Here is a 23923-nt window from a genome sequence, read left to right as displayed (position 1 = left end):
GTCCCAAAGGAACTCACTATGTGACTTAGAAAGTGATTGAACCACCAACTTTCTCAAGACTTTGACACCCAACTCTCCCGGCTTGTCAATATGTGACTACATCTCCAAGATGTGACCACACCTAGACCTTGCCTTGCCAATAGAGCCTGAGTGACCTTAAACTTTTCCAAGAACTTGTGGGTTAGGGAGAATAATTGGAGGAGGTGAAAGAAGTATGATTTCCAAGGGACATCATCTTCATTTAGGAAAGCTTGTTTCAAGAGATTTGGGAAGATCATAAATGTCTAAACCAGACATGTTTTGGGAGATATTCAAGATAGTTGATCTTAAGTCCTTAATATGACACCCAATATGAAATATTAAGGCTAGGACCCAACAAACTATTTTATAACTTAGAAGAGGTATGCCGTAATCCAAGCTATAAAATATTTGAAGGTAGGTGAATGGCGATTCACCAATTTCCACCAAGATAAACGAAATGTATTATTAGGTTTTAATTGGTTTTGAAACTCCTAGATCTTTGAGATTCATTGAACTGTTCAAAGGCATGTTTCAATCTCGAGTGTGCCCTTCAGGTTTTGTGACTGGGATGCCGAGGATCACAAAACAAGGTGTGAAGTAACCATGCAAATCACTTGGTACCCTTAATAAATTACCCCTCAATCGATGTGCCGGTAAACCACACACGCTCCATCGATACTATGATAAATATTAAGTCACCCTTTACCTACCTTGTTAAGTCCAGGTTAGTGTGCCGGTTAACCACACACGCTCCACTAACGACTTAGACAAAGTGTAAAGTGTAATTTCATGGATTAGCACCTTATTCACATTTTCCTAAGTAACTAAGATTGGGTATTATTAAGAGTTTAGTTACTTAGTATTTATCATTAATACTTTTAATGAAGGGAGAATTATAGTCCTGTCAAACCCGTTCGGCTAACGACCCTCCACCAGTCAAGCAAGCGGTGGGTGAGAGTGGACACCCATTAAGTTGCCATTTTATAGGCAACAACCTTATACCCACCTTATAGACCGGCTTCGTGAATGAGGCGTACTAGCGGTAAGACTGACTTTACTCTTATACATATATATATATATATATATATATATATATATATATATATATATATATTATTAACTTATAATATTATAAAGTATAAGGGTTGAATTTTAACTCTTTAAAATTCTAAGGGCTAACTTGGAATTAAAGTATTCATAAGTGAAAACTTTTCAAATTCCAAAACTTGAGGGCAAGTTTTGAAACTATTCCAAACTAATTAATTCCATAACTTATGTGTTTAAAGTAGTTTTAATCCAAAAACTCTTCAAGTTCCATAACTTGAGGACAAGTTATGGAAGACTTTAAACTAATAAAAGAATTAACTTTTCTTTATTTTATAACTTATGGAATTAATTAAGGTTACACTTTTTTTTTAATTTATTATTTAATGAAGAGACTCTTGGTCCTCCATAACTTGAGGACAAATTATGGAGTCATAACACCTTTTAATTAGAACTAGACTCTTCATTTTTTGTAACCTTTGCCAACTTTTATGAGTTTTATGAAACTTAAATGTGACTTTTCATATAACTTGAAGACAAGTTACAAAAACACATTTTAGAATCAACTCTTAGATTAATTTGGATTGAAAACAACTATTTCACTCAACTTTTCTATTAATCAAAGCAACTCATAAGAACAAGATAATTCAAATCAAACTTTTTCATGTAATTAGTCTAAACCTTAAACTAATACAAAACATGAATCTATTGACAATTATCTTTGGAATCGGATTAGCATGAACATTACCACATCAAAAACAAGTTTATAAGTTCAAAAACATCTTAGGTTAATGTTCCTAGTCCAATTCTAGCCAAAAAAGTCGAATTTATGTTGTCTGGGGGTCCAACTCGTCGAGTGCACGAACCAACTCGGCGAGTTGGATGCTTTTTGCCTTGGACTCAGCGAGTCTGCTGGGCAGACAACATCAAAACTCGATTTTCCAGCTTTTTTTGCAAGTATAACAAGAAAACAAGCCTAGGCTCTGATACCACTGTTGGGTTTTGAGCATTCTAACACTCCTATGGTGTACATGCAACCCTATAAACCTTGGATCTATGTTTTCTCTATAATACATGCAAATAAGAACTTTCCAAGGCTTTAATCCTAACTAGCATATTATGATGTTCTTAATCTACAAAGTACTAGTTAGATGACATACCTTTTCCATGTAGCTTGATGTCTTCAAGCTTTAAGAGCTTAGCCCCAATAGTGTGGAAGCCTCAAGTGGAATCACAAATCACCAAGACACCTCGGAAGACTTTAGAGAATATTAATACTTGGTTCTCTCTTAGTGAAATCGGCTAGCCCTTCTTAGTGTACCACACGTGTGCCAATTTCACCAACCAAGGACATCTTTATATAGTATGGAGACTAGGGTTAAACCCATAACCTTTCATTTCATATGATCCATGGGTTAAACACTCCATGGACTATCCATGAAAGCTTAGCCCAACCTAAATGAACTTGGCCCATTCCATATATATAAGAGTCCATATTTAATTAGTTCCTTTTGATCACTTAATTAATTATAAATTAATTCTTGATCAATACTAATTAAATAATATGATTCCATATTAATATATTAGAACTTATAATATATTAATATTAATCATAAACATACTATTCTCAAAAGATTATCCATATAAATTGTGTCGGTGAAGTGCAACCCAAATGGACCATGCCGGGTCGGGTCAAGTACATACCAAATATAGTTATGGACTTAGACATTAATCCAACAGCCATATCACTCATGAACGCCCTGAGACGATCCTCCATCAACTCGACAATCCCCCCCTTGATCGACCCAAAAATCACCATGGTTGCCTCAAGGATGCTCTCGTGATCTCTGACGCGATAAACTAGCGCAGACTCTCATCAACTGGTTTGGATCCCGAACCTGAACTGATCCCGATCCTGATCCTGATCCTCCTGCTTTGTGTTGCATAATCATCACCATTCTGAAATGAAACACATAATCGTCAGGGTCATACGTAATCTCAGAAGGTCTCACATACTACAAGTTCCCTGGTTCTGTCTCGGCTCTCCTTGACTCGAGTATAGATCCTCTGCTTTCAGTAGTACGGGCCCATACTACCTTCCACATATATCTATACTTTCCTCAAGGATTGCTACGACTTCACCAAGTTCCTTTCTGCCACAACTGCTCTCAACACTACTCTAATCCTAGGCTTGCCCTAGGGTACCCTCCAACCCGCACCCAGTCCTCTGTTACTGAAGGTATCTTCATAATGACAATTAGCCACTACCTGAATAACGTCACACGTGACGAGGCTCAGATAATCCTTCGAGTAAAGGACTCATCTCTACAACGGTTAGACTCAAACAAGAGCTGCACAATAGGGCCAAATCCATCACTTTGAGATTATTCAATCCTGATCACATGTGACATGACGTATTCACCTAATGGCTAACTCCCATCACTCAGAGTCCCGCAAAGCACAATGCAAGTATCATTCAGAAAAAAAAGAAAATCTAAGCATATAATCCAGTCATACTGCTCTATCCCCTACTCAAGAATCTGTACTAGCATGCAACACATAAAGCTCATACACATATATCAGGCACATAAGGCATCCTCCTAGATCCTTAACTTAACTCTAATCTTGCATGCGAATCACATAATCATATCATATCTTATAACAACCATGTATTGGTCTTTTGGGAACCACTTACTTGAGCTCGACCGATTGTTCGCATCACACCCCTTTCTTTTCAAAGTTCTTTTCTATTTCAAATTACTTTCAAAATTCTCTTAAAACTTATTTTTCTTTTGAAAATTTTCATACCAAGTCCTCAGTTTGAGTTCATACACACCCGAGAGCATGCCCGAACCCCTCAAACCAAGGCTTTAATACCAACTTGTAACATCCCAAAATTCAAGGCCAAAATTTTGATTTTTAATACAGGGAAACATTTAATAACTTTGTTCCAGACATTGAAAACATTTCAATTTAAAACAAATATCAAAGTCTAATCCCAAAGATCACATAATGCGGATAACATGGGTGAGTGCGCTGAGATCGTCCCGAGCTCCTTTTTTTTGGAAAACTGAAGGTACCTAAAACCAAAACTATAAACCGTAAGCATGAAGCTTAGTGAGTTCCCCAAGAACCACATACCATACATATCAACTTGTCCATACATATCAAACATATCCATAATCAAGTAACGTGCTATGTGGCAAACATAGTCTTGTTGTTATGCCACGGGTCGTACGAGGTCTTTCTTGTTAAGCCTGGGGTCACTCCCTAGGTCTTACAGACAAGTGCCAAGGGCCACCCCCTAGTCTTCCATGCAACCATCACAAAGACAACTAGCATACATACTACTCTACTTGGCTAATCAGCATACTGTGTGCCAGGAGCCACCTCATGGTCTTTCATCCATAATAGCATACAATGTGCTAGGATCCACCTCCTGGTCTTTCATACATAATGCCTAGGCTACCCCCGGGTCTTCCTACTATACATAATATCATGTTGTGTACCAGGAGCCGCCTCCTGGTCTTTCATACATAATGCCTAGGGTTAACCCCCGAGTCTTCCTACTATACATAAACTAAATGGCCGATATTGTGGTCGTAGACCCATACAACCAGTGAGGAGACTCACTTTGCACTGCTAAAGACTAGCTGAACACCTCTGACTGCTAACTGGCAACTCCTGAACTGCTGATCCTTCGGCTCCCCGAACTATTAATACCCAAAATAACACTTAGACCACAATACCCTCAAAAGTCAAACAAGGTCAAACTTGGTCAAAGTCAACGCCCCGAGTTGACTCTACTCGCCGAGTTGGACCACCAACTCGGCGAGTCCCACACTCCACACGCAACTCTGGATTTCGATCCCACTTGTCGTGTCTTCCTTGAGCTCGTCGAGTTCACCTTAACACGTCAGGACCCTTGTTCAACTAACTCGCCGAGTTCACCTTTGAACTCGTCGAGTCCATCTTCATAAGTTAGGGATATTGCCTTAGACTCGCCGAACTCGTCGAGTACGATGATCTTCAAGTCCATAATGAACCTAACTGGTTGGGTCCTCTACCAACTCAACACACACTCCCAATTAGAAGGATTTTAGGCAAGAAAACGGCCTGAATCGCTGATTCCCAAGAGCAACTTGTCGAGTCATCCTAAATCCAGTTCTATTCAGACGAATTCAGTCGAACACAAAGCATCCAGGACCCAGATCTAACCTTCTAGGGTCGAAATAACACGGAAAGCCTCTGCCTTTACATCCATGCATGGCCCTTTTTGCTCAAAAGACCATAATAACCTCTTTAAAGCTTTCTTGAGGGTTCCAATGGCATAAAGCTTGCACCTTTATGCCTTAACCACTCTTGGGGACTCCAGATCTGAAAGGATCTTTACTTGGGACGTCCTTGTCCCATAGATCAAGCTCTATGGACCAAAACTCCCATAAAGTGGACATAAATAGATCTAAGAAGCTATAAGTCAAGATGAAGACTTGACTACCAGAAAATGATGGAAATGAGATGGTGTTTCTGGATCTACAAGTTCCTCCTTGAACCTTCAATCTTCTTCTTCTTCTTCTTCTAGCCTCCAAGAACACCAAAACACTCAAGAATGGCTCACACACTCACCAAATGATCTAGGGTTTCGTGGGTTAAGTTCTGAACAATGGGGGCTGGGAATGGAACCAAGAGGAGGAGAATAAGATGCTTAAATAGGTTTCCAAGTCTCAAATTTAGGGTTTCCCAAACCTTGACCAACTCGCCGAGTCGGTCCTCCGACTTGTCGAGTAGGTCACTTAACCCGGGACTCGGAATGCGCCCCTATTCGTTGAGTCACCCCACCTACTCGACGAGTCGCCTTCTGATTTTGAGGCTTTCCTTTCTTTTCTAGGTCTTCTAAATTCGGGGTGTTACAAAATACATATACCGTTTAAATCGAATAAAACATGTATATTTTGTTCATCCAACATAGATATCAAGAACACATATAAGATGCACAAATAGCACGTAATTTATATTAAATACTTCATATCTATGTGTAAGATGAAATTAACTATGCATTCACTTGCTTAGTCGTGTATAAACTTGACTAATGGAATCCATAAGATTGCGAGTGTAACCCTCGATGCTTAGAGTTTTTCTAATAAAAGATTCTCCAATGCTCTAATGCTTCTATGTTTCACTAACGACACTCGAGAGCAAGAAACCAATTCATAATGACTGGGATCTCGAGACAGAAAGATTTAGGAGACAAAGGTGTGACAAAATGAAGAGACTTAAGTCCCTATTTATAGTGTTTAGCCACTAAGTTGACTTAGTCATTAATCTTAATTAATTTGTTCTTATCCATATTATTTAAATCGTTCTTATCCACATTATTTAATTCGATCTTATCCATAATCTTATCCACATTATTTAATTCGATCTTATCCATAATCTTATCCACATTATTTAATTCGATCTTATCTACAATTTTATCAACATTATTTAATTCGATCTTATCACATTATTTAATTCGATCTTATCCACAATCTTATCCATATTATTTAATTTGATCTTATCCACATTATTTAATTTGATCGTATCCATAATCTTATCCACGTTATTTATAATTGATAATTAACGTCGTAAAAAGTACCCGGTCAATTATTATCGAAAAACGGAAAAATTATCATTTCATTACTTAGATTCACCCTTAAATGTATTTAGACCAAATACGTCTTATATAGTTTGAGATTTTACAACTGTTATAATTTTCGTTAAAATATCCAGAAAATAACATGTGACAAATTGAATGAAAGCATGACATACGACAAAATAAACTTTATTTATTATAATTTCATACCTAATCTTCTTTTATGTAGTCTCACAATATCAAGAAATCTCATTGATAAGCCTTATTCCGCCATTAACATAAAACATGCATTTCCGTTTGTACTGGACCTAGACTAGATGAATTACAACATCTGGAGAGAACTTTTTGAAATCCACTACATATGATATGAAGTCAATCATCATCTCAAGCCGCCTACTGAAGCGCCTAAGTCAAAAAAAGAGAAAGACAAGAGCACCGCTGAGTCTGCGGCTGCTAAAGCTTCTTGGTTACGAACATATTCAATAGTCAAATAATGGATTTCTCTTCTCAACAAGATCTTCAAAAAACAAGTATCTTCTTTTGAGTTTTTGGAAACCATTGGGAAGGTTTTTCGTGACAATAAAGCTTCCAAAATCATTCATCTTGATAGAGAACTTCGGAACATCAACCTTGGTGACTTGTCCATCACCTAATATTGTAACAAAATCAAAGCTATTGCAGATCGTTTAGATCACATTGATGCTAAAGCCCCTGAACCAAATTTAGTTGCTTATATGATTAATGGTCTTTCACAAAACTTCTGATATATAGCTATAAATATATGTCATCGGGATCCGCCTGTTTCTTTTTGGGATGCACGGTCAATATTAATATGTGAGGAGCAACAAAGGATTCAAGATGAACAACTTAACACATCCATCACTCACACAAATTACTCCTCTTCACCAATGCTCTCATGATTCAATATTCAAATAATCACAACAATGGTGAAGGGAGATGGGGTTACCATGGAGGTCATAACAATCTTGGTGGTTGAGGTGGCGGTCGCTATGGTGGCTGATCTAACAATATTAATGGTGGCGGTTTCCTCGACAGTCAACAACGTGGGACATGAGGAGCATGGATTAAGGATGGTTTCAAGTCCATCAACCTACAAATGGGCCATTTCAACAAGGCATTCTGGCAAGCCCCAATGTATCGTTAGCTTTTCCAATCCCATTTGGCACTGGCCCAAACAATAGTTATCTCAATCGCAAACTGCCCAACAACAACATTAGTTTTTTACTTCTCCACAACCCAACAATCCATATCAGCAAACTCAAACATACTGGGTCCAACATCCCACTAACGAGCCAACAAATCTTTCTCAAATTTTCAACACCATGTCGTTAAATGATCCAGGACACGCTGATTGGTACATGGAAACCAGTGCCACCTCGCACCTTCACTCAAATGCAGGTATACTCAAGTCTGCTTCTATGACAACCTAGAAAATACTTCATCGAACACCGTTACTATTTAACAATAGAACACAAAAATGTAATAAGTAAAACCTTGTAACCACCTGATATATTTTAATATATTCAATTTTCTTCATTATTTACGTCAACCTTTAAGCTCAAAAATAAGTGTACAAAAAGTCACGTCACTTTTATAGCATGTTAACATATTTAGACTCTATAAGCTACCGCGATCCCACAAATATAAATTTCGCAACAATCTGACTCACTATAGGTGAGATATGACTTTTATAGTAAATAAATATTTATGGTAAATAAACAAACTACAACAACGCAAACTACGAGGAGATTGATCAACTTTTGGAAAAAGTCACCAACAGGACAATCTTAGTACTACTCAAAGTAGGAATTATGAGACGAAGAATACCTAAAACAGAAACTATATGAGAAAGTTATGATTTTTATAAAACCATAACGATAATAAAAACTAATTGAAAAACGAATGTCAAAACTAGCCAAAATGACCAAAAGGAAAGTTTTAGAGCATGACGAGGTCTACACGGATATATAAGAGTCATTAAAAATGGATTTTGTATGCAAGAGTTACGGAATTTCAAAGTTGATTTTTACAATCGCGCACGATGCACGCATTCTAACAGTCAATTCGCCTGGATACGGGGTAACGTGGCACAAGGAGAGGGCGACACATGGCAACCCCCTTGTGGCTCACGCGCAAAAGCACGATGTGCACTCTAGAAGTTGATATAAATAGAAGACTTCGACAAAACTATTTCCACACCTCTCACTGCCTCGATCCTTGTGCCACTGCCTCGAGCACCTCTCGAAGTTCGGACTTTCGGTTTCCACCCTACAAAAACGGTATCATAACTTACAGATGAGTTCATGGCCTTATTTTCCAAACCTTTACGGGTGGGGGGGGGGGGAATTGTTAAAATGCAACTATTACATAGTTATTACTAATTATAGTTAGATAATTATGCTCATAACACTAGGATGATATTATGCCCGAACTTTTTATCTAATATTATGCCTAGTTGTTATACTGATTCACATTGATAGATAAGATTATATCTATTCATTACATAGGCATGTTGCCAGGAAACGTTGGTACTCTAGTCGCTATTATAGCCACCCTTTGGATACGCTTAGTACCTAGTGGTTACTCTGCTCAAATACTCGGCTAAGCAAAATACACACACACACACACTATATATATATATATATATATATATATAAGTAAACACGTATGAATACAACGGGAATAACAACACGACCGACAAGGGGAGCCCCCTACAACAAGAGTTAGATGAGACACGATTCATCCACACGCTGAAAGATTTTCAACTAGCTCCCGAATTATAATTATTAAATCTTAAGTGAGTGGGAGAGACATGTATAGATCTATGCGGGATTGACACTCCCACCTATGGTTGCTAGCTACAACCTAACGAGAAGTTGAAGCAGGAATTATAACTTTTTAAACACATTTGCGACTTCGAATAAAGCGTTGTGGTTTTCGGGAATCAACAATCATAACTCTGTAAAAGAAACTCATCATAACTTTGTTAAAACTAAAACTAACTATGCTATACCACTACTAGGAAACAAACTAAGAAAGTAGTGATAGTAGTCACAAAATCGAGGAAGCGAGTTTAGGATAAACGGGATAACTAAACTAATCGCACCATGTTTTATAACAATAAAACCTATGGACTCACCAACATTATGTTGGCCTTTCAAAACCACATGTATTCTCAGGAGAATGAATCTGGCTAAAGGAGGAGGTAACCCCGATGATGAAGCTCGAAGTCTATGTACCTTACTTTTGTACTTTGCTTTTTGTGACCTATTTGTACCTCAAACAACTTTGTAACATATTTTATTTAATGAATAAATAGAAAAGTTGTTTAATATATTAGTGTATTACTCAATGTATGGCTTTCGTCTAAAATCCAATATTCTAACATTGCATATCCCAATGTTTCCACCGCCGACCAGGGGTATGACAACATCTGATAAAAATAGTAATTTTTCTTCATATGTGTTGGTTGGTGATGAATCTTTAATACCTGTAACTAATATGGGACACACCACTCTTTTGCTCTCTAATCCTTATCGTGCTTTGAATCTTAGAAATGTTTGAATTACTCCATCCATTATTAAAAATCTTATATCCATTCGTCGTTTTGTTCGTGAAAATAATTGTTTTATTGAATTTAACACATTTGGATTTTATGTGAAGGATTTTTGCACCAACAAATCCTCCTCCGATGTGATAGCACCTGTGATCTTTATCTTGTTACGACACCAACTAATCAAGCTTTCATCTCTATTGATCCTTCCATTTGGCAGCAACGTTTTGGTCATCCCGGTTATCATATTTTTAAGCATCTAGTTTATAATCGTTCTATTTCTTATTCTTGAAGTAAAGACTTTTCTTTATGTTATGCATGTTAAATGGGCAAACATGTTAAGTTGTCTTTTAGCTCTTCTACGTCTCTTACACATTTTCCTTTTAATTTAATACATTCCGATGTTGGAACATCTCCTATTTAGTGGAATTAAATACTATGTTATATTTTAGATGATTACTCTCACTTTGTATGGGTTTATCCCATTCGTGCCAAATCTGATGTGTTTGACAAATTTACACATTTTCGGTCCTTTGTCAATAGATAACTAGGCGATTGCCCGCGAGTTGCGCAGAAGCATTTATATAACTGAAATCTTTAAATGTTTTTTTTAAATATAACAATAATGTTATTGTTAAATTTGATATAATAATTCGTATACTAAGGAGATATAATATATTGATTATTTTGAACAGTAAATTACACGAATGGTCCATATGGTTTGGGGTGATTTGCACGCTTGGTCCATAACTTATTTTTTTTTTAACTCGGAAGGTCCCTACTATTTGTTTTTGTTACGCGCTTTGTCCCTACTGTTTGTTTTTGTTACACGTTTGGTCTCCGTCTTACCTAAAAAGACTATTATTTAAATAAGGAAAAATGGTGGGGTATGTAAGGTAAGGTGAATGGGTGGGGTTGGGGGTGTGTTTATTTAAATAAATTAGAAAATCTAGGGAAAAATAGTTTTTTTAGATAAGACAGGGACCAAGTGTCTAACAAAAAAAAAATAGTAGGGACCTTCCGAGTTAAAAAAAAATAAGTCAAAGACCAAACACGCAAATTACTCTAAACCGTAGGGACCATTCATGCAATTTACTCTATTTTGAATTATATGATAATTCAATCTTTTGAATGACCTCTACCCACTGGTTACTCATGAATAAAATAAAATATAATGTATAGTAATGTTATTTATAGTTGTAGTTATTATTAATTAATTTTTTTTTAATTTATTTTGTTTAACATTTTAATTTCTATCATTCTAATTATTTAAAATATCAAACAATTTTTTTATTTTAAATGTAAGAATATAATCATTTATATATAGTTATTTTTAAGTATTGTTATTTTAAGTTATTTTAAGCTAATTATTTGAAAACTTTTAACGATTATAAAAATATCTGTAGGAAATATTTTAGTTAAATTTATATTACAATTTTGTTTTTGCATTTAGCACTACAATTTATAATTTTTAACTATTCACAAAACATTTTTTGGGTTTTTTAAGTGGACCTGAAATTTATATTGAAGTTGACCTTGTAATGTTATATTTAAATTAACAATTTAAGTATTTTGTCAAAACTGTTCAAAAATTGTAGCTTTAAATTAATAATGGTTTACATACAACAACATATTAAATCTAATAAATTAAGTATAATATGTTAAAAGTTAAAGACATAACTTTATAAGTAGAAGTAAAAATGTTGTTTTAATATTGAAATTTAGTTTATTTATGATTACACTTTAGGTTTGATACTTATTTAACCTTATTAACCAACTTATAATCATTATTAGAAAGACACTATAATTTATCACTTTTAACTATTTACAAAATATTTTTAGGTTGTTTAAGTTGAACTAAAATTTATATTTAAGTTGATCCTTTAAGGTTATATTTAAATTAACAATTTAAGTATTTTATACAAATTGTTCAAAAGTTGTAGCTTTAAAATGATAATGGTTTACATACAACAACATATTAAACATAACAAATTAAGTATAATATGTTAAAAGTTAAAAACATAACTTTATAAGTAGAAGAAAATATATTCTTTTAATATTGAAATTTAGTTTATATATGATTACACTTTAGGTTTTATATTTATTTAACCTTATTAACCAACTTATAGTCATTATTAGAAAGAAATTGAAAAGTCATGGGAGTTTCAAATGAATGTGGTGAAAGGAAAAATGAATGGGAGTTTCAAATGAATGTGGTGAAAAGAAAAATGCTAGCTTTATAAGTATATAATGATGATAATGATAATGATTTTAAACTGATATCAAGTCATTTCAATGTGACAATGAAGGTGAAAATAACAACAACAAATTTCATCACATCTTTTCCCAAAATGATATCCAAATCCTTTTTCATGTCCCTACACATCCCAATAAAACTGTAAATCCGAATGTATGCTTCATACTCTAAATAATGCCATCCGTACTCTATTGTTTCAAGCTTTGCTTAATCCTACATATTGTACCAAAGCTCTTCAAATGGCATCTCATATTCTAAACATTCTCTTAGCTTATATGTTATTAGCCCACATGTTTATGGGTACTTTAGGCTTTATCCCATTAGGGTTTTGTCTTGCTAGTATTTATTCTCCACATTCTTCTTTGTAGTCTGCATGCTTTTCATAGAGAACCTTGTAATTTCTTTCTATCATAATCATATGGCAATATTATCATGGTATTAGAGCGGAGGTTTGATACGTTGTTAGAAGGTTTTCTAGCAATCATCTGTGGCGCAAACCAAAAATTTCTAGGGATACTGTAGCAGTTTCGTTTTCAATCTGTTTGATGTTTCTTCATTGTCGATGCTCGTTTGTTTGATGGTATTCGTTTATTGTTGTAGTTGTTGTTAGTTAGTTTGTTGTTATTTTTCGATCTCTTGTTGTTCCATTGATTGCTTCTGCTGGTTTGTTGCTCTTCTCATTCTCAGATTGCTTATCTATTATTGTGGTTATTTATTCATTACCAACATGACTGGAAAGGATGATTCCCTTCATTCAATCAGTACTCGTCTAGATGGAAAGAATTATATGTATTGGAGTTATATTATAAAGAACTTCCTTCATGGGAATAATATATGGGGCTATGTTACTGGGACTAAAGCCAAACCCTCAGTGCCTTAAGCTGAGAATTTCGATTTGTTGGTCGATGCTTGGGAAACTGATAACTCCAAGGTCATTACTTGGATCAACAATTTTGTTACTGAGTCTATTGGTATGCAGTTTGCTAAATATGACGGGTAAATGTCACTGTAGCCCAACAAACTTACGTGTTTTGGTTTAAAAGGTCTCTCATCTTATTTTTTTTTTTTGCTTTCTAAGGGAATCAACTTGTATTTTACCGGCCAATTTGGGTAAACAACCCATTATAATCGGTTAGATCTGCCAAATAGGTTAGAAAATGATGACATGTAGCCTCGTCAGCAATACTTGGAGCCTAGTAGACTTTTGCCTCGTCAGCAACTTTGGGGATTAATCTAAGCACTCCTTGCTTGATCGAGCTCCTCACAACCACCCCTCAATTGTTGTTGTTCAATTTCCGATGAACCTTCCGTCCCCTCCTATGTTGCAGTCGATCAGACCAGAAGAAGAAGGAAGTCACCGGAGCAGCCCTGGAGTGCCGGCGCCCCTCCTCATGACCTCCCAGCCATCGCCGAAGATTGACGCCCTCCCTTTCTCGCGATCACCAGCCAACGTCAAAGTCCCCTAGCGACTTCGACTGTACATTCGTTACCTAATCGTTGAAGATGGAGACGGACTGCAACCGCCTACTACTTTCGTCTTCCTTCCTCGACCGGTGCTTGCTGATCAGCCACAAACAATCACCCCATCGATTCCTGTTTCCGTCCGCATCAATTTTCCTTCCCGATCTAATTAAGACGACGGACCCCCATTTTGTATATATTAATGATCTAATGAAGACAATTATTCAATCTGATACCTAATCAAATTGGTGGTGAACAAAGGAAAATAAGGGTGGCGATTGGTTTCTGGGTAACAATTATTCAATTGAGACACACACACACACACACACACACACCGTCGTCGATCAGATTTGATGTTCATGACTAGGTTACTCTGTCAATAACAAAGAAGATGAAGAACAGAGTGAAGAATGTTGATTGAAATTGGAAGAGACACCGCTACTATCTTTTTTGATTTAAACCTCATATTTGTTGTGATGTAATTCATACAAAATGAGAAGCAGATGGTGTCTTCATTGATTTCATGGCAACCGCTATTGAATTTAGGGTTATTATAAGTCATGTACCATGTCAATTGAGGGAAGACTTTAACAATTGACTTTACCTGCCGACTAGGAAGGGGTTCACCGGATGACCCCTTCATTTTTTTGAAAAGGACCTTTTAAATCTTAAAGACATGAATTCGTACCCTTAGAAAGCAAAAAAAAATGAGATGAGGGACCTTTTAAACCAAAACACATAAGTTTGTTGGGTTACAGTGACATTTACCCAAATATGACACAACAAAGCAAGTTTGGAATCACTTGGAGAGACTATATACTATGTCCAAGTTTGCTAGACCGTATCAGTTAGAATATGATATTCATGCCCTTCAAAAAAATGACTAGAGGATTCAAGATTTCTATGTTGCTATGTCTGATTTGTGGGATCAATTGGCTCTTACTGAATCAAAGAGTTAAAAGATTTTGAGCCTTATATTGCTAGGATGGAAGAACAATGTTTGGTTCAATTTTTGATGGCCTTGCGTTCTGATTTTGAAGGCCTACGTCGAACGATTCTTCATCGCTCACCCCTTCCCTCAGTAGATTCTGTTGCTCATGAGATGATTGATGAAGAGACTCGTATCAAGTCTCATACGGATAAAGGGTTTAAAGCAACCTCCATTCCTACTTCCAATCCTATTGTGCTTGTTGTTTCCTCTAATCAATATCAACAAACTATGAGGGTTGCTTATGCTGAGTGGGCTAACTGCAAACAGAAAAATCATTGGAAAGCTCAGTGTCCATTGTTAGTCAACAAGGGTAAATCTGGTCAGCCTCAGTTGGGACAACATAATAGGTTTGGTCAACAGAAGTTTTAGCCACGTTCCTTTAGTAATCCTCCATGGACATATAGTTCTCCACAGTTTTATGTTGCTGTTACACCACCAGTTAACACGAAATTTGTTGGAAACGTGCCACCATCTACATTAGATCCCAAGGTTTTTAAGAGTTTCAGACAATATTTGGCCTATAATCCTACTTCCATGTCTGCATCTATATCTCATTCTGGTCCTACTTCATCCAGTACCTCATGTATTCCCTCATCTTTGTGGATTTTAGATTCTGGTGCGACCCATCACATGAATCCTCATTTGTCATCATTTACTTCTTTGTCACACGTGTTATCTATATCTTTTATGTCTGCTAGTGATACATCTATGCTAGTTGAGGGTTTTGGGCCTATCTCTATTTCTCATATCACTCTCCCTGATGTGTATTACATTCCTAAATTTACTTTGAATCTTGCTTCAGTCAGTCAGTTGTGTAAGTCTAGTAATTGAGTGCTCTTTTATTGATTTTGTCTGTTTTATAGAAGATCAACACACCCAGAAGGTGATTGGGATCATTTGTAGGGTGGGGGAATTGTATGTCTTGGAGGTTCTTAAAGTATTTGTTGTTGCTGCCTCTAACATTGATTTGTCTTCTTTTCGTTTGAGTCCTTTATCGTCTGAGTTTTATCTTTGGCATTCTCATTTGGGACATGTGGCAAAGGGTATTCTGAATAGTATGGTTTTGACTATGAGGATACCTTTGCCCCAGTGGCAAAGATGATGACAATCAGTACCATGATTGTAGTTGCATCCGTTCGACAGTGGAAGATCTTTCAAATGGATGTCAAGAATGCCTTTTTGAATGGTATGTCTCATCCCCCAGGAATTTGACACCAAATGGGTGAGGTTTATCGGCTTTCCAAATCTTTGGTGAAATTCTCCATAGTGATCACCTCTCTTGGATTTGTTTAGAGTAATCATGATTCGAATTTGTTGGTTAGATGCTCGAGTGCAGGACATATTCTTTTGTCTTTATATATGGATGATATGATTATTACTGGTGATGACCATGGTGGTATTGAGTCTTTGAAGCAGGATCTAGCTCATAGATTTGCTATAAAGGATTTGGGCTTAATACGTTATTTCTTAGGTATTGAGGTATCTCAGTCTAAGAAAGGGTATCTTCTTTCTTAGACTAAATGTATATATATATATATATATATATATATATATATATATATATATATATATATATATATATATATGACTTGTTTACACGGTTTGTCCTCTTTAACAATCGGACTTGATACTCCTCTTGAAGCCAATGCACGGTACTCTCATACTGATGGTGTTCCTTTGCTCGATCTGAATCTTTATCTCACTGTTGTGGGAAGTTTGGTTTATCTCACTGTTACTCGTCTGGATATTGATCGTGTTGTTCATGTTGTCAGTCAGTTTGTTACTACTCCTACATCTGTTCATTGGGGAGCTGTTCTTCGTATTTTTAGATATATTCGTGGCACTCACTTTCAGACCCTCTTGTTTCCCTTGGCGTCTTCTCTTGAGTTACATGCCTATAGTGATGTTGATTGGGATGACGACCGTCTTGATAGTAAATCCACCACTGGATTTTACGTATTTCTTGGAGATTCTTTCATCTCATGGAAGAGCAAGAAATAAGACGTTGTCTTTAGATCTTCCACGGAGGCTGAGTATCGTGCTATGGCTATGACTACATGTGAGATTATCTGGTTACGATGGTTGCTTGCAGATATAGGAGTTCACATTTCTTCACCTACTCCCCTGCATTGTGATATCAAAAGTGCGATACAAATTGCAAAGAATTATTTTTTCCATGTGTGGATGAAGAACAATGAGATTAACTATCACTTCACTCGACATCACTTACAACTCGGAACCATATCGCTTCCGTTTGTTTCATCAACCTTGCAACTTGCAGATATTTTTACGAAGGCTTTATCGGCTTCTCAGTTTCGGTTATTTGTGTGAAAAACTCTCAATGCTTATTGTTGTGGCATTGTGAGTTTGAGAGAAAGGGGGGGGGGGGGAGCTGTTAGCCTATATGTTATGATATTACAATAAAACCTCACAATATTTTAATTGTCATCGTACAAAAAGTGAGATGGAAAACGGGCAACAAGCTGTGCCGCTAAGCCTTTTTGAATGGTAAAGCTAATTCTTTTAAAAACTACATCCGAAGATCTAGGGGATATAACATTATTATGCATGATTCGTTGTACTCTTTTAAGAAGCTCTACCGCATCCGGTGTGAGGAAACCAAATGTATCAAATGCAAATGGTATGAACACGTGTTGATTTTCCATGCACGATTTCTCATGTTTGGTGACTTTGCATGTAACTGCTTTTAAAGCAGCATGTCCCACCGTGAAACCCCCAGCCCTCAGGCCCACGAGAGGGGATACCCCTGTAAGATCCACACATGCGTGTTTCCCTCCGACCCATCCAAAAATCAAAATGTCAGCCGGTCTGAGGGTTGACCTTCCTTCTGTCGGGCCAGTCAAGAAATTAACAGGTCCTCTTTCTTAGCGGAAACCTCGGCACGCTTAAATATGTTATTAGCCCACATGTTTATGGGTCCTTTAGGCTTTAGCCCATTAGGGTTTTGTCTTGCTAATATTTATTCTCCACTTTCTTCTTTGTAGTCTTTAGGCTTTTCATTGAGAACCTTGTAATTTCTCTCTATCATAGTCATATGGCAATATTATCACATTCTTCCATCCATCACCCTTGATAATGACACGTCGTACCATAAAATTTATAACAAATCTCCTTCCTATGATAATCCTTGTGTTTTATGTTGCCTTTGTTTCCTTTACATCGATGATCCTCACAAACTCTCTCCTTGATCCACTCCTTGCATCTTCCTTGGTTACCCTACTAATCACCAAGTTCACTATCGCCTTAATCTTGACATAAACAAAATCATCATTTCTTGTCATGTCATTTTTTTACGAAACTGTCATTCCTTTTAACCCAATGACACCAAATAGAGCACCAGCATATTCGTTCCTTGATGATTCCCACACTTCCAATCCTCTTGCTTCTACACTGGCCTCATCATATCCATTAACATACCGGGTTCCTCTACCAAATTCCTCACCTACATCAACTCCCATGTTCGATCGTCAATCCAGCCCACCTCAAACCCCTGCTGACAGCTCCTATCAATCATCGCCAACCTATTCACCAAATATTCTCCTTCCTATTTCAAACCAACCCCATCAACGCCCAAATCCTTTCTTAATAATCCCTCAACAGCTGAGTTCATCTCCTCTGTCCACCAACATCTCCTCGGCTTCTTCCCTCTCTGATCACTCTCCTGTTAGTTCTCCCAATGTGTCACTCAATCTCATCACCTAATGCTTACTCGTGGAAAAAAAGCATTTTAAACCCATTCATAAATTAAATTTGCATGTTGACATGACATCTCCCATCCCTAAAAATTATTTATACACTCTTAAAGATAAATGCAGCTTAAACATAAATAATTTAGTTGAAGACTTGTCTTCCGTTGAATCTGTGGGAGGTTGGTAGCATATTATTTAGTATTGTATTTGTAATAGTTGATATATGCAGGACATACGTTTAGGCCTTTTCTATTTATTCTCTTACTATTGTGTATATATTGAGGGTACCTTATACTGTAACGCCCGTAGATCCGGGCTAGTCAATTTAGAGGCAATAGGGGTCGAAAATGACTTTTCGACAAAAGATTATTTAGTATAAATAATCTTAACCAAGTTGTAGAATATGTATCAAGGTTTCCGTACATATAAAGAACGCCGAAATCCGAGTTATAACGAAAAAGTTATGGCCCGTCGAAGTTTTACGACAGAACCGGCACGACACCGGGAAGCGTAAAAAGTGAATTTACGATAGAAGACTCTTTATCCTTAGTAATCTAAATCAAAGTTGTAGAGTATGTTAAACCAAGAAAATCCATAAAAAGAACGCCCAAATCTGACTTCGTATGAGGAAGTTATGATTTTTCGAAGTTTCGGCATAGCAGTGTACAACCCGAAACTTGAATTTTAGTTCGAGCGGTTTTTGGCTTACGCGATCTAAATGAGAGTTGAAGATCTCATTAATAGGAACTCAACGGTAAAAAGATATACGAAAACGGAGTCCGTATGAAGAAGTTACGAATTCTTCGCGGTCATTTAACAGTCTAAACACCTCCTACTGTTAAATTTGAGATCGGTCGATAATTAGCTGACAGAGTCTAAATGAAAGTTTTATATCTTGATTTTACCTACACGTTGAAAAAAATAACGTCGAAAACGGAGCTCGTATGCGAGAGTTATGATTTTTCTAAGTTTGAAGGCTGATACGTGATAGGGGTGACGTGGCACCACCCGAATTGGACATGTGGCACCACCAGAAGGCTGCCACATGCCCTAACTCGGCGAGTAGGTCATCCTACTCGGCAAGTCCATTAGGAATTCACACTATAAATAGAGGTGCCGGGTTCCATTCATTCTCACACCTTGAAACCCTTCTTTCTCTCTCTAGAACTTCTCTCTAAGCCTCCCTAACCCCCTAAAAGCCTAGGGAACCTTCCTAGCACCCGAAGGAAGCCCTGAGGCTCCTGAAATCCCAAGAAAAGAGCCTTTCGGCTCGGGAACGCCGCTCCAGCGAAGCCCGGTTTTCGAAAAAACCCGCTGTAAGTGAGCTGTACCTATCCTATCTTTAGTATAGCTTATGTTTCAATATAGTAATGTTATTAGGACCTTATAAGGAGTATTTGGGCTATTATTATGGGTTATATAAGTATTGTTTAACGCTTATATAATAGTAATAATAGCTAGACTATTAAATTAGTCTCGTCAAGCGGTAGACTAAACTCTAGTGGTATTGATACTAGGTTTTATCGAAGGAAAATTGTTTTAAGAGTATCGAAGCGTTGTCTGAGTACCGAGTCACCACCTAATCAAGTGAGTGCATAGTTACTTTCATCTTACACATAGATATAAAGTATTTTAAATAAATTATGTGCTATGTGTGCATATTGTCCGAATACTTGTTGTCTATGTTGGGTGAAATATTTTTATACATGTTTTATATGATTTAAACTGAATATGTATTTTATATCTACAAAATGTGTTGGGTAGAACATGGGTAGATGTAATAGTTTCTGTGTGACCAAATAATATAACGAGAGGCCTCGATATAGATGTTTTGATGATCCAGTCATCTAGCGGAGTATAGATGACGACCACAGACTTTTCTAGACAGTCCAGTGGAATGCTAGCAGGCTCGCAACCTGTAAGTGTTTATTTGAACTGTGTGTTTATTTGATCTGTGTGAAGTACTCCATCCCCCTCATGGTTGCCTTATTTGACATGAATTGCTAAGGAACCCCCGAAGCATGTGTTGTCACCCCGATGAAAGTCCTTAGACTAGGTCCTTTGTGTTAGATGTCTTAGGGACGTAAAGTGAGGATAACGGGAACGGGTAATCGAGTTTGTTTGGTTTGATAAAATTAATAAACTTATTTATTGTGGGATGAAAACCCTTTGTACTCACCAGGTTTCCCAACCTGACCCACTCAGTTTATTTATATCACAGGTGTTGATATGAAGTCACATTACACTGAGAGATTAAAGAGATGTAGATCACTAGTGATAATGAATGTAAATTCTGTTTATGCTTATGTATCTGTATTAACGATGACATCCTAAACGTTTTAAAATGAATAAAAATATCTTTCTTCAAAAATGCTTTGATAACGTATTTATCATGTTTTACTGGGAACAAATTCCGCAACATTTTTATTAAAAGAAGTACTCTGATTTTTATAAAGTATAAATAAAAATCGGTATTTTCTGGCCGTGAAAAATGGGGATGTCACAGTTGGTATCAGAGCATTAGTTTAAGCGAACTAGGAATATGGAATTTATTTATAGACTTAAACTTAGAATGCTAAGCAATGATTGTGAGGAGTGTGTCTAATAGATTTAGGTAATACACATGAATAGACACAAGCACTAGCTTATTTTAGGAATGATGCCTAAATTGTTTTTACGTGCTAAATGATTTGTTATGCTATAGTTTGATCGGATCTATGGTCTGTTGCCGACCGGATCTGGAAACCTTATGTGTTTAGGATTTTAAACGTACGAATACGATATTAGAACTAGCATATAAACGTTTCGGAGTGATAAGGATGATTTAAACGTCAATCCTAAATAAAGATCTAGATTCACCTTATTCGGTGTATAGATCAAGATGGCAAGGACCCGTAGCGGAAACATGAATGCAAATGGGAACGGAGATCAGCCCCCAGTGATTGAGCAAATACCGGTTGCGGAAGCCGCTGCTGAGCCAATAACGATGGCCGGAGTGCAAGCGATGATCCAGGCGATGTTGGATCGTCAAATGGAGGAAACCAGACGTTTGCTCCAGAAAAATCGAGAGGAAGCGACTATTCATATCGAACAGCCCGAATTGAACGAAGGGCAGACTGAGGAGGGAAACTACAGTGGGACTGTTGGTCAAGTCAACCCACCAATAGTTCAACAAAACAACCAAGATGACGGAGTCGAGAGGAATGGATGCAAGTACAAGGATTTTCTGACTTGCAAGCCCTCGAATTTCACGAGAAAGGAAGATCCGATCGGGGTCATGGATTGGATCTCGGAGATGGAGTTAGCTTTCATGACGTGCGGTTGCAGAGGAAAACTACATACCATGTTTGCAGTACGTCAGTTTCGAGGAGGGGTTGTTCGCTGGTGGAATACCCTAGGGAAGACTTTGAGCCCCAATGAGCCCCTGCAACTGACATGGGCAGAGTTTCTGGTGCAATTCAAACGAAAGTACTGCTCAGCTCAAAACTTACTCGAGCTAGAGAACCAATTCCTGACCTTGAAGAAAGGAAGCATGTCAATTGATGAATACACCAACAACTTCACAGAGAAGATGGAATTCGCCTTGCGTCTTGTTCCAGATGAGCTGAAGAAAATCGACAAGTACACAAAGGGACTTCCATGGGAGTACGCAGTGCCAGTGTGTCAGGCACCTACTCTGGAGGCAGCTATCTGGGCTGCCAAGTCTGTGGAGGATATGATTAAGGGAAGAGCTACCAACAAGATTGAGGCTGGCGAAAAGAGGAAGTTTGAGGGGTCTATGAGGCCTAATAAGAAGATCAAGTATGGTTCAAAGGAGTTTAGCGGAGGAGGAAACAAAGTGAAATGGTGCGAGAAGTGCAAGAAGAATCACTTTGGGAAATGTAACGAGGAAGTGACTTGCTATAAGTGTGGGAAGACCGGACATTATGCCAACGATTGCACCGCTAATAAAAGGGTTTGTTATGAATGCCGTGAAGAAGGGCATGTTGCTAAGGATTGCCCGAAAAAGAAGGAGGCGGCAAGACCAAACGTTCCACCAAAACCGAAGGCAAGAGCGTTCCATATGATCCTCGACGAAGGAGATGGAAATGAAAGGGATCAGGAATGAGGATCTATGAAGTAGTCGTGTAAGTAGTACCACATGGTGTAGCCTATTAGAGGCATAATATAGGTTGAACTTGAACACCTATGTAATCGTTTCAAGGAATAATATAAAACCTAGTTTTGTTATCTAATGTGTCAAGTTGTTATATGATTTTTCTTGTATGGTGACTTGGGTGAACTGCGGGACAATACTTGGGACGAGTATGAGTAGGTGTGAAAGGTAGTAGAGGCCTATACTACCGGAAGCACCGGACTCACACTTGGATCAGGGAAATTCACAAGGTTACCAAGAGGCTAGTAAATGATTTCGCTTTATTCAAGTATGTCGTTACCATTGTTTCGGTAATGACTAAGAAAATTGTTATCCTGACCCTAGTGGTCATATCACATTGAGTCCAACTACGATGAGTAGGTTACGTAATTCAGAGAACCAAGTTTGATGTAGCGTCCGACTTAAACCAAACAATTAAAATCAAAGCGATCAATAGAAGTATCGTGCTCGTTGTTAAAGAAGTTGGTAGCTAGAAATGCTACATGTTAAAGTGTGGTTATATCACATTAGAACATGAAGGAAGGCATAGTCTGTTTTAGAATTTAACTCTAAGAGACCTGAGTCTAAACGTGCATCACATGATGACAGGTCATAATTTGGAGTCTAACATGAGGTAGAGAGCAGGTGCAAGATCAAGTACTGCTTACAGTCAATAAGTCTAAGAGATAGACTTGAAGGAATATAGAAGTTATAATTATTACCTAGGATGAAGACATGACGTATGGAGTCATTATACGAGCCTTGTTTCCTTGATGATTCCGGGACGTAATCATCCTAAGGGGGAGATAATTGTAACGCCCGTAGATCCGGGCTAGTCAATTTAGAGGCAATAGGGGTCGAAAACGACTTTTATATAAAAGATTATTTAGAATAAATAATCTTAACCAAGTATTAGAATATGTATCAAGGTTTCCGTACATATAAAGAACGCCGAAATCCGAGTTATAACGAAAAAGTTATGGCCCGTCAAAGTTTTACGAAAGAACCGGCACGACACCGGGAAGCATAAAAAGTGAATTTACGATAGAAGACTCTTTAGCCTTGGTAATCTAAATCAAAGTTGTAGAGTATGTTAAA

The 23923-nt window shown here is 37.2% G+C and overlaps 2 protein-coding genes across 2 annotated transcripts; both read left to right on the top strand.

The window, feature by feature from the left end:
* Nucleotides 1-14974: 14974 nt before the first annotated feature.
* Nucleotides 14975-16082, top strand: LOC145050475 (uncharacterized). The gene is made up of 3 exons (XM_078998720.1): nucleotides 14975-15299; nucleotides 15420-15554; nucleotides 15844-16082. The coding sequence occupies exons 1-3, from the start codon at nucleotides 14975-14977 to the stop codon at nucleotides 16080-16082; spliced, it is 699 nt and encodes a 232-aa protein (XP_078854846.1).
* Nucleotides 16083-16564: 482 nt separating this feature from the next.
* Nucleotides 16565-16981, top strand: LOC145050474 (secreted RxLR effector protein 161-like). The gene has a single exon (XM_078998719.1). The coding sequence runs from the start codon at nucleotides 16565-16567 to the stop codon at nucleotides 16979-16981; it is 417 nt and encodes a 138-aa protein (XP_078854845.1).
* Nucleotides 16982-23923: the final 6942 nt, after the last annotated feature.

The sequence above is a fragment of the Lactuca serriola genome, chromosome 5 (genome assembly GCF_051521515.1).
Source record: "Lactuca serriola cultivar US96UC23 chromosome 5, Lser_US96UC23_V15, whole genome shotgun sequence".
NCBI lineage: Eukaryota > Viridiplantae > Streptophyta > Magnoliopsida > Asterales > Asteraceae > Lactuca > Lactuca serriola.
Note: the sequence above shows the minus strand (reverse complement) of the source record. Positions and strands in the feature narration are given on the sequence as shown.

Bases quoted from the DNA above. Each gene is read 5' to 3' on its own strand.
- LOC145050475 (XM_078998720.1), top strand. From the start codon at position 14,975: ATGGAAGAACAATGTTTGGTTCAATTTTTGATGGCCTTGCGTTCTGAT. The intron at 15,300-15,419 runs GTCAGCCTCAGT...TTACACCACCAG, and splicing joins AGTCAACAAGGGTAAATCTG to TTAACACGAAATTTGTTGGA. The intron at 15,555-15,843 runs GTACCTCATGTA...TCTGTTTTATAG, and splicing joins TTCTGGTCCTACTTCATCCA to AAGATCAACACACCCAGAAG.
- LOC145050474 (XM_078998719.1), top strand. From the start codon at position 16,565: ATGACTTGTTTACACGGTTTGTCCTCTTTAACAATCGGACTTGATACT.